The 11,739-nt window shown below is 43.1% G+C and overlaps 1 protein-coding gene across 4 annotated transcripts in view; it reads right to left on the bottom strand.

Annotated features, from left to right (window-relative positions):
• Window positions 1-3,906: 3,906 nt before the first annotated feature.
• RFTN1 (raftlin, lipid raft linker 1) overlaps window positions 3,907-11,739 on the bottom strand; it is a 102,389-nt gene continuing 94,556 nt past the window's right edge. For all 4 annotated transcript variants that reach the window (XM_064444319.1, XM_064444317.1, XM_064444316.1 and 1 more), the window contains exons 9-10: window positions 10,619-10,700; window positions 3,907-6,292 (exon numbers count right to left, since the gene is read on the bottom strand). In XM_064444319.1, the coding sequence (XP_064300389.1) occupies window positions 5,855-6,292; window positions 10,619-10,700 (520 nt within the window). In that variant the 3' untranslated portion in view covers window positions 3,907-5,854. The remainder of the gene's footprint in view (window positions 6,293-10,618; window positions 10,701-11,739) is intronic.

Below are 11,739 nucleotides of genomic sequence, written 5' to 3'. Positions count from 1 at the left end.
CAGCTGTCAGCGCAGGCCCCGAGGGGGTGGCTCATCACGTTCCCTCCTACTCAAAAGAGAGGAAGGGTCTTTCTGAGTACCCTTATTTCAAGGAATGGTTTCTTGTTTGTTCACTCTAGAATGTAAATAGGGCAGCGTGCTTGTCACAAAAAATAAAATCAAGGGCATTTTGTGTTCACAAAGATCGCAATTGACATGTCAGAGCTTGATGCTGGAAGGGAGCGGGGTTGTTTTCTAGAAATGTGCAATAAATTGCTGTTGGGAAGCACTGGTGGCCTAAAATGAAAATCACTCATTAGGCGCCTGCATGTTTTAACAGCGTAATGCTAAAAAGCTTGTGAAAAGCCTTTAAATGTTGTTTTCCTTATGACTTTTAAATGATTAAGTGGTTTTAAACTGGTTTACCCTTTTTTCCCCCCTTAATGCACATACTTTCGTCAGCCTAAATGACATGTCTTTCTCAACCCGCTCCTCAGACTTGCTCCAAAATGTCCATTTAACAAAAGGCATTTCAAAACCTTTTCCTTCTGCAATCATCCGCTTTCCCTCTAACCTCTTTCTGTCATCCCCTGTTACGCTCAGACGGAGCGCTGTGGGGCAAGGACACGGCCCTCTCATTGTGCGGGCTCACGCGCCTGAAGGGGAGTGTGAAACACGGGCACTCTGCACCACATGATATGGGGAGGGGGGATTTCATACACCGCCCCTCCAAACACCAGTAACCCTAGTTACTGTTAACAAGAAGTTCTTTCTCACCTAGAACAGTTACCCTGCCACAGGGCACACGAACACCTCCCTTCCATAAAGGGTATAAATGCCAGGAGGGTTGTTAACATCCTCTCCCTCTGTAGCCTTTCCCCGTCAACACTGAAGGTATCTTTTGGAAGTGTCTTCTCTCTAGAGTTTAGTGGTCTTGTAGCAAAACATCAGTTTCACCTTAAAGTCTATTATTGGCTCTGACGCCACCACAAGTGAAGAAAAAATAAAAACCAGGAAAACTAATCTATCTAAACATATGCTCTACCAATAATTAAATAAACGTGATGGCAGGCCACGCTGGCGGGAAGAGAGCACGACCCCCGCTGTTCAGCAGCTCCCGAGTTGCAGAAACGTTCTCATCACATTGTCGAATCCTAACATGTAATCTTAGAAAGTGTTTATTCCTCTCCTATTCGTGTCATCAGCTCCGGAGCAACTTAGAGGAGAAAATCAGACTGATACTTGTTCTTTTGGTGACAAAATGTGAGGAATGAGATACGTGCCCATCTATGCATTTGTATGTAAACTTCGTGAGATGGTTTGTGAGTTACCAGGTTTTACAGCCTTATTAGACTGAATCTTTTTCTTCTTCCTGTGACATTTGTTTTACCAGTTTGCTGTGTCCTCATCTGGTACAAGGAATATGAAGTATTCCTATCAGATTTGCATTAATTAGCTGGAAAAGAGCGGCTATTCTGTTATTGTTACATCATTTGAGTTAGTAGGGTGCTTTCAGTGTGAATAACAGAAAGCACTTAAATTGTAAACCCTTTTTCCCCCCGTCAGCGTATCGTTTAGGGACTGATGAGAGTCAGCGGCCACGTTCCGTGCCACAGGCACCTTTCTGCTGAGGGAGGCTTTCGCAAGGATCGCCTTTTAAAGCCAGAAGATGATCTCCACTAACAGCCTTGGAGACACAGGAATTGCATCTACAACTCTTAATTCATAGGTGCGTTGGTATTGTTAGCCAGCATTCCACACACTTTTGAGAAGGATTGATCAGCAAGAAATTAGTATCTATCTGCCCTCCTTATACTCTTCAGTTCTGGGAGAATGAAATTCCTGCATGAAAAGCTGATTGTGCTTTATTTCTGCCCTATAATTGGCTCCCTGAGGCAAATGTACAGATTCACGGCAACCACAAAGAAAAAGCAGGGTATCCAAACGCAGAGCCCCTCCTCCGCTCACCTCAGGAACTGAGGCTGCGAGGAGCCAAACTGGGACAGAAAATAGTAGTATATTGTTCTGTACTTAGCTTCATTGCCATGCATCTGTTAAAGCTACCTTGAGCTATTTCAATTATCCTGTTTTCAAGTGCAGAGATCCAATAATCAAAGAAATTACACAAGAAGTGCCAGTCAAATCGTTTGTGCATTTAACCCCTCTACATAAACTATTTGCATTATGATGCTTCAACATTTTGGACTTCCTGTCTTAGTTCTATCTTAGACCTCCCATCTAGACTAAGACTTTACGTTTTTGTTCTAGCCCTGCCCTCCGCTGTTTGTTTCAATATAAACCCCATTTTCCATCCTTCATTTAACTCAGCCACTCCTCTTTCCCATTTTCATTCAGCCTTGACGTTTCCTTACTTGTCTGAGCTGGATTTTCTCCTTGGAACACACCGTTGTCTTGTTCACATGCTCCCCTGCACGCGTAACTCCTCCTCCCAACAGTCACCACCTCCCTCAAAGAGAGGAGACTCTTGGGACTGGTGTACACACCTGAGTTTTGCTGGTCTAACAAGGACACGTTCATGTTAAAAATACACCAACGCGTCACTCACTTTGTGCTGTAGTGCTTCACTGTCACCAGCCGCGTCGCTAACACGCGGTGGCACAAACCGTTGGCTTCTTCCCTAGGCACGCAGGCAATACTCAGTGGTGTCTCCTGCCCTGGAAAGACTAGCTGGCATGCTTACCAGGAGATTCTGTCTGGTTTGGGAAACAAAATAGGTTGGGCTTAAAATGGCGGCTCTCCCTGGAAAGGGAAAGGGCCTGGCTTCTCCCTCCACCTTCTGCTGGGGGTGACAAACCCTGCTCTGGAGCTGGGGGCTCGGCGTAACTGTGGCTTCTCTCAGGGAGAAGTAGAGGCCGTGCCCCTGCAGCCAAACTCCCATTTCAGCTTCTCCCACAGACACTCTTCTCTCCACTGTTGGCCTATTTCCCTGTGTTGGTCAGGTTTTTGGATAGAGGAGTTAAGCTCTGGCCTAGCCCTTTCTCGTCTCCACTCAAGCTTCAACTGCTTGCTTTAATTTCCTTGGCCACTCTGGTAGTCTTGTTTTTCAAGCCCAAAATGGCAAATGCAGCTGAGATATCAGCTTTCAGTGATTGATTTCAAATTTATCTTTTCAGTGGTGCCCAATGACAGGACAAGGGGCAATGGGCACAAGTTGGAACACAGGAAGTTCCACCTCAATATGAGAAAAAGCTTCTTTCCTGTGAGGGTGACGGAGCAGTGGAACAGGCTGCCCAGGGAGGCTGTGGAGTCTCCTTCCCTGGAGACATTCAAAACCCACCTGGATGCATTCCTGTGCCCCTGCTCTAGGTGTGCCTGCTCAAGCAGGGGGGGTTGGACAAGATGATCTCCAGACGTCCCTTCCAACCCCTACCATTCTGTGATTCTGTGATATACCATGCACATAGCAGCTGCAGAGCCTTGCTGCTGTACCCCAAGCCTATCTTCCCCAGCCCTCATCCCATCTCTGTCATCCACCTACAAAGTGATTTAAGTTCTCTGAGTTTACGTGAGTCGGGCATGGTGCAAGCATATGCACAACTCCAGACAGCTGAACTACTCTAAGTCACAAGTTGGAATTGATTACATGACTATAAAACCAAAACCGTTTGCCTTTTTTAAACTGAAAAAACATGACTGTTCTCTTTGAATCTTCCCAACCTGAAGCTCTCCGGCATTTACAGGAACAAAGTTTTAAATCGAGCTTTTTTCTTAAACAAGTGCAGCTTCCTCATAGAGTCTTACCTCCTCTGTCAGGCTGGTGACGGAAACCCAAGCAGCAGTTCTCTCGCACTAGTAGCTACTGCTAATTCAGTAGTAAGGAGCTTCCATTCATCACCACTTAGAGACCCCAAGGCTTCCTTTTGGGGACAAATTATTGGCAGTTGTGCAAGTACCACAAATAAGAAATCTCCTCATGACTTTTATTTTTCTTTAGTTTTGTAAGCAGTTGGGATCCAGTTGAACAAGGTCAAACTGCAATCAAATAAACACTTTCTATTCGAAAGTACTTGGAGAGGTCTTCCTACTGCAACACTTTCTACTAGTAAAACGTTCATTAAATACAGTATATTTTTAAACAAGATTAATACAAAGCTAGTCCTTGAAATAGAAACCATCAGCAGAAGGATCTTATGCTAATAAAATTTGCAAACAGGTACTTAAAACTGTACAAAGCAGAGACCTTGTATTTAAGTAGAACAACTGAAATAATAGATTTTTCAGGCTATTGGAACTTCAGTCTAATTTCAAGAAACAGAATGAAATAATTGAAAAATACCACCAGAAATCAAAGTTACTTAGAGTCCTGTGGTTAAACCACTGAGTTCAAAAGAAAAATCTCCTGAATCAGTGAAAAAAAAATACCGCCGTGCTTTGTGTGTGAGAAATGGAACAGTTTGAACTCGAGTCCCGTTGTCCCAGTCAGATGAATATTCAAAGTGGTACGATTTTTCCCTTCTCTGCAATGTTCTGCCAACTGTATAATTTTTAGGCACGGAAGATGCTTTTGAACAACTCTGGGTGCACATTTGATACAGAGCATCGTTCTTTGTACAGCATTTTGATTTGAAGACTAAGGAAAATTATCAGGCACAAATCAGTCAAGGGAAAAAACAGCAAATCACTTACGGAGCTCTTCCTTTTTCTAAATCAGGGAAATTCAGAACGAATTTCTCACCTTGTTACCAGATTACTTGACCACTTCTAAACAGGGGTGAAGGCAGTTAAGAAGAGAGAAACAACTACTTCCTACATTTTTAACACTGAAGTACTTGGAGAACATTGGCACAGGAACTATTTTACACATGTACATTCACTTGTAAATATTTTAATGTAGCTCCAAACATAAGAATGTTGGTAATTTTACAGAATTCCATTAGGTATCAGTTCCAAAATATGGATACTTGTATTAAAAAAGAAGCCCTATTAAAACATTTGCATTTTGTAAGGTCATGACCCCCGCTATTTGTGTACAATTTCAGTTCTTTCCCACAACCTATTCTGTAACAGCGAGGAATTGGTGCAAAATCACCTGGAAGGGTCAGGAGGTAACATCTAATACCAATTTCAGTGACGACAGCTACTGACAGACATACATTTTACCTGCTTCTTTTGTCCTGTTTTTTCCACAACTATTGAGAAACTGTCGATGGGCAAAGAGAACATAAGCGCGAGTGAATAGGAAATCGCATTTGATATTGGAATCATCTGCCTCACAGGGCTTGTTTACCCAGTGTGCCTCAGACAGGCACACAATTTGATTATTGCTTAAAGATCTGCAAGAGTCAATAAAACTCAGAAGAGAGTACCCTCGATAAGTATGCTATTTGAGATAAATACAGATAACAGCCATCTTATCTAAGCTTTCCAATTTCAGCCTCTTTAAGCCCAAATACCATTTTCATGACACTACAAGCTTAATGACAAAATAACATATGGCACAATAACTTCTCCAGCAAAGATATGTGGGCAAGAATGTATTACAGAGTAAAATATGACCAAGTGGAATGTTTTCTCTGACCTAGATACAAACCTAGTTTGCTAAGGCCGGTCACAGAAAAGCCTGAGTGCATTTTCTGTCCCGACTTTTTAATTTAAAGTGTAGCTCTAGAAGATAGCGTAGGGCATTTCCCACTCCCTAAAGTGGATGGAATTTTGCAACTAATTTCTGTGGGTTAAAAAGCCCAGCCCTGTAGTCACTTAAAACATCGAGATATCAGTGTGCTAAAGAGCAAAGTAAGTACAATGCCAAAGAAATGCTGAACTGAGCAATGGAGTTAGTGATGGCGATTAGCAAAATCTGTTCTTTTGTCTTGGCAAAGGATCAGCAACTCACAGCATTCCTGAAGCGTGGGTCTCATTCACAGGAGCAGTCCACGTCCAGCCCTGCCCCATCACTGCCACTGCAGCCGTCCGACACCGGCGCACAGCCTCCCCCCTCTGTTCCCTCATCCGCGCAGCCGCCAGACGTGCTCTGGCTGAGGCAGACCTGCGCGTCATTGTCATCAGTATCGTAACTGGCAGGACACGTTTCTTCTGATGCCCCGTCATGAGGGGTACCTCTGTCGTTGGTCCCAGCTACCTCATCTCCCAAGTCTATGACATCATCCAGCTGCTGTTCTGGATCAGGCTTGGCCGCTGTTGAGATTTGTGCTTCTAAGTTTCTTGTGTTCTCTGTGACTTCAAATTCCTGCTTCTCCTCTGCCATTTGCTTCTCCCTAGTACTTAATTTAGCCTTTGTGGATTTCTTCATTTGTTTGTTGTGCATGTCGTCTTTGGAGAACCTCCAGTGAAACTACAAATAAGAGATCCAAATGTTAAAGACTGTTACAGGCAATCTCACATGGACATTTACTTTCCCAAGCAGAAAGGCTTTTATTATTTAGTTTTAATTCAAAGACTAGTTTGACCAAAAAGACCTAAGATTAAAAAAAAAAAAAGATGGCATGACTAGATCAGGCGGCTTAAGATCATTTGTGCCTACATATATGTATCTATTACACAGAAAAGAGACTGCGATACATTCTGCTTCTGCTGTTCCACATGCCTAGTAGGTTCCTCTCCACACACCATGTGGGCCTAAAGCATCCTGGCAGACCATGTGCACTGTGTGCAAAGCAAGAATATGCAAAGCTGCACAAGTGCAGACAGAGGAAGCAATCCTGTGGCATTACTCCGTGTTCTTCACCAGGTTAGCAGCAGAACTAACACGACACCCAAGACTGTACCCAAACAGTAAAATACTCTGAACCATTTGTATGAATGTTTTTTGATGAGAAAGCACGAGGCTGCCTCTTGCAGCACTTGCCACAAGACTTACCTCAGCTGCCATTTCAGAAGAACTGTTTTAACTACTATTATAAAAAAAGGAACTAGCAGTACATTGAAACACTAATTCAACAGGTGTAACCGTAGATAAAGGCTGACAAATATGCCGCTAATATATCTGCTTTGTTTGTCAAAAAAATAAATGGACCTTCCCAAGGAAAACCAGACCATGTTCCAAGCCACTGCTGAGCCGTCCTACACAAGTTTGCTAAGTACACGGGAATGTGTACAACCATTTCGTCAGCAGCGTCCACCCTGATGGAAACTCAGGGATGGGTTAGGAGGCGATGTTTGGACGGCGTAAGTAATCTCATCAGGACGTTCAGCAAATTCAGCTGTGGTCCGAAAGCCATTTTCTCCAGGGCAACCAGGTCTGTGCTAAAGTTGGTCAAAAGAAGGACTCGTGTTCATAAATTTTTGATCTAGCTATTTATGCCTTCACCAAAAAAATGTTCGTAACTTAAGTTTATTAGATTACAAAGATGGAGCAACGCTCTTTCCTTCTGCCAGCCAGAAATTAATGCTAAAATGGGGGGGGGGAAGAAAAGAAAAAGAGACTGGCTTTCAGAAGATTTTTCTTGGTTTTACTTTTTTACTTAGAGGAAGCTATCTTTCACTTAAACATCATTACAATTTAGAGAAAGAGGAGAAAGAGGAAAGATAATATCTCCATTCTAGAGCTCAATTGTTTAAAGTTCAGAGACACCTGAATATTTTTCTCTTTGATTTGCAGAAGTGCTGTGCACCCACAGCTCCTCTTTTACTCAAAGCTCTCTTTGAAGGGAGGTAAGATCAGGGCCATAAATGTCATCAAGATCAAACTGTGGGAGACTTCGTATGTTACGTGCAGATGCGTGTATGCTCAGTCAGGTATTTATATTGTATTTCACAAAAAAGCATACAGCCAGCTTCTGCTGAAATAAGCATCACTTCTGTATAAAGTGAATGAACACGATTACCTCATCACTGACTGAACGGTGCACTAATAAGAGTACTTCTGTCTTACTGAAGAGAAAAAGAGGTTGTACCACTCCCTGCAGGTTTCCTTTTCTGTTCCTCTGGCTAAACCGAACGGCAGTGGGTTGCTGTGCGTAGATAGGATGGATTAGTTTCCAACACTGATGTCCTTTTAATCTTATCACCCTATTTCCCTCCTCCGAGAGGTTATCTCTAAACATTTTAGACATGCTGTTTCGCAAGTCAAAAAAATCCCTGAGAGCCTGTGACGTTGTATATGCGGAATATTCAGCAAGTTAAAAAATGCTGGGTTTGGCATCTTTGAAGTGACTCACAACAGCCACTTACAGATATTGAACCCATCTTACATTTCTTTATACAACTATAACCAATGTACCCCATTTTTCCTTGACCTTTGGTGTGAAAATGTGCTGTAGTAATTTTTGCCCTCAAATATGCCTGTATATTTAATACTGTCAACAAGTAAATCCTTTGTTTTTTCAACCAGACTTTGTCAAATAAGTTTTTATATCCCCGAAAGAAAAAATTTAAACAAAGTTTTGAATCATCTGGATGGCATGCATTTGTTATTATAATACAAGGAATCAGTATCACACTAATTTCTCTCTTTGAACTCAGACAATTGCTCACAGGTTCCCACCCTTTCCATTAAAACCACACACAGTGGTAGGAAAAGAACAACCAAATAGAGGCACTCCAACCCTCATCCCAAGATCCCTTTAATCACCTGAAAACAAAGAGAAAAAACAAGAAAGATGGACTTTGTAGCACATTCACAGAATACTCTGGGCTCCAGCTTCGCTAATGAGCGAGAGTAAATCCTAAATCACAGTCCTGCTCCCAGCCGTTCTCTCCTACTTCAGTCAGTTCAAACACGCTCCTGGTCTCCACTGTCTCTGAAAGACGACTTCCATAGAACCTGGCTCCAAACCAATGAGGGGTTTATAGATGAAAACTATCTGTAGTTATCCCGAATGTTGAGTAAAACGCTCCTAGTGCTCAGCTCTGCTTAGCATTTCCAACCTCCTACTCTAGCTCAGCTCCTGCAGGGCCTCAAGCGCACCACTCCTTTAGGTGACATTTGACTAGCCAGCACTCACGTAAGCGCATGGAGCTAGAATAAAAATGAGACTGTATCAATTAACAACCCCTTCATCAAGTGGTTTCAGAGATCCTTTCCATACTTCACCTGGCTCTTCTGATCCCTCTGCATACTGAAAGGGCAAGGCAAATTCAAGTGCTATAGGAAGGTCAGCACTTTCCCAGTTTCTAGTCCTTGTACTTCCCTCTCAGCTGTACGGCGTGACAGGTTTGAGCAGGAATTCCCACAGCTACACATTTAAAAATGGAAATGAGAATACATATGTCTATCCACACACGTACATCATTAGCTGTCAGCTATGTTCTTGGATAATTTAGCTGGATCCAGGGGGCTTTTTTTGGTTAAATTCTAGTAGAATTCATTAACATTCACACAATAGACAGGAGCATGAGCCAAGATCAGGCCTACATTACAGAATCACAGAATGGTAGGGGTTGGAAGGGACCTCTGGAGATCAGCTCGTCCAACCCACCTGCTTGAGCAGGCACACCTAGAGCAGGGGACACAGGAACACATCCAGGCGGGTTTTGAATGTCTCCAGAGAAGGGAGGTTGTGGAGTCTCCTGGGCAGCCTGTTCCACTGCTCTGCCACCCTCACAGGAAAGAAGTTTTTCCTCATATTGAGGTGGAACTTCCTGTGTTCCAACTTGTGCCCGTTGCCCCTTGTCCTGTCCTTGGGCACTATTGAAAAGAGCCTAGTCCCATTGTCCTGACACCCACCCTTTAGATATTTATAGGTATTTATGAAATCCCCCCTCAGTCTTCTCTTCTCCAGGCTAAACAAACGCAAGTCTCTCAGCCTTTCCTCATATGGGAGATGCTCCAGTCCCCTGATCATCTCAGTAGCTCTCTGCTGGACTTGCTCAAGGAGCAGTTCCACATCCTTCTTAAACTGAGGGGCCCAGAACTGGATGCAGTACTCCAAATGTGGTCTCACTAGGGCGGAATAGAGGGGGAGGATAACCTCTCTCAATCTGCTGGCCACACTCCTTTTAATGCAGCCCAGGATACCGCTGGCCTTGGCCACAAGGGCACGTTGCTGGCTCAGTATCAGCTTGCTGTCCTCCAGCACTCCCAGGTCCTTCTCAACAGAGCTGCTTTCCAGTAGTTCAGCCCCCAGCCTGTACTGGTGTGTGGGGTTGTTCCTCCCCAGGTGCAGGACCTTGCACTTGCTCTTGCTGAATTTCATCACGTTCCCCTTGGCCCAGCTCTCCAGCCTGTCTGGGTCTCGCTGAATGGCAGCACAGCCTTCTGGTGTATCAGCCACTCCTCCCAGTTTTGTATCATCAGCGAACTTGCTGAGGTTACACTCTACATTGTGCTAGGCTCTACCAAAACACATACCAAGAAAGAGGAAGCACTTTAAACAGAAAAGACAGGCAATGGCTGAGAGAAAATTGCACTGGTTCCACCTTGCAGGTAGTAAATATGGGGAGAGAATTTTAGGTCACATATGGAGGTTTATGGCTGAGCTGTAAAGAGAAATCTACATCTCTTCTGCTGCTGTGAGTTCAACAGAGAAGGAAATATAAGAGCTTTCACATCATTAGAGCATTTTTTGTTTCTTTCATTTGAACAGTTCCACTCCTTGTGTCTTGCTACTGTAGCACAGAAACGTTGAGTAGGCCATTTTTACTTCTTCGGCAAATCACTTACAATATTAAAATACGACCAATAAAAAACCAAAGAAACCAGGAACTCAAGGTTATTTACCTTAGATTCTTTCTTCTTTGCTTTCTGGGGCAAAGAAGGTCTCTGAAGAAATACAATTTGCTTTGTAGATAAATTCCCTTCCCTGAAAAGAAACAAATGCACACTCCTGAGAATGAATTAAATTCACATCCGGCATCATTCAAAGCAAAAATCCATCTCAGTCATTTATTTCTGCAGGTCAAAGAACAACAAAATGAAGAATGACCTAAACATCGCCTGTCCCCAGCGTCTTTGAGCAGCCTGGTATTTTTTTGGGGAAAAAAGAGCAACTGTTCAGCCTGATAGAGCCTGGCAGCCTGTGACATACTTTTGCTGAATGTTTTAGCATTAGTGTGTAAACACAGAAAAAATTTTTTGGAACAAAAAGCAAGAAACCCAAGCGCCCCGGTGCCTGTGTGTAGCAGCGTCTCAGCGGCACCGGGGTGCTCCCTCTCCCGCTCCCGCGGCACCGATCCGGAATGGCGCTGGGTGCTCCCTACAGGTCTGCAGCACTGCAGGAGGCACAACCAAATGCCACCAACAGTTAGACTGGGTGGGTACCCTTCTGCACCATCAGTGTGACCTGTGTTACTGAAGTTATAAATGGGATAGAGAAAGCTAGAAGAGAAAGAAAACCATAAATAACTTCAAGAGACAGGGCTTAAAAATCATAATTGTGGTTTTCTTTTCTTTCCTATATTTAAACATATCTGAAAAACTTAAATACCATTTTTCCCCCAGCACAGATGGCCTTCACTTCTTAGGCTTTCATGTGTAGGAGTAGTCTTCATCTAGCTCTCATAAAGAACTGGGCGTATTTTTACTCTTTTAAGATAAATAAATCACGACTGATTATATTGGTGTATATAAATACATTCCTGACCAGTGAAAAACCAGAAGATGCCATCTTCATGATTAACAAGTAGGATGACTGTTTTTAACTGGTGAAAAACACCAGTTATGAAGAGTATTTTTAAATTACTTGCATTTATATTTAAGAACTTAGAATTTTAATAACAGCAAAGTAGACTGCAGAACGATTATATATGTGAACAGGGCTAGAGTAATCATAGACTAATTTCACATGGTTCTGCTCAGGTAGACTGTGTATATCAGCAGCAGTAGACAGACAGTGGTAAAGA

The sequence above is a fragment of the Phalacrocorax carbo genome, chromosome 2, assembly GCF_963921805.1.
Source record: "Phalacrocorax carbo chromosome 2, bPhaCar2.1, whole genome shotgun sequence".
Lineage (NCBI taxonomy): Eukaryota > Metazoa > Chordata > Aves > Suliformes > Phalacrocoracidae > Phalacrocorax > Phalacrocorax carbo.
Note: the sequence above shows the minus strand (reverse complement) of the source record. Positions and strands in the feature narration are given on the sequence as shown.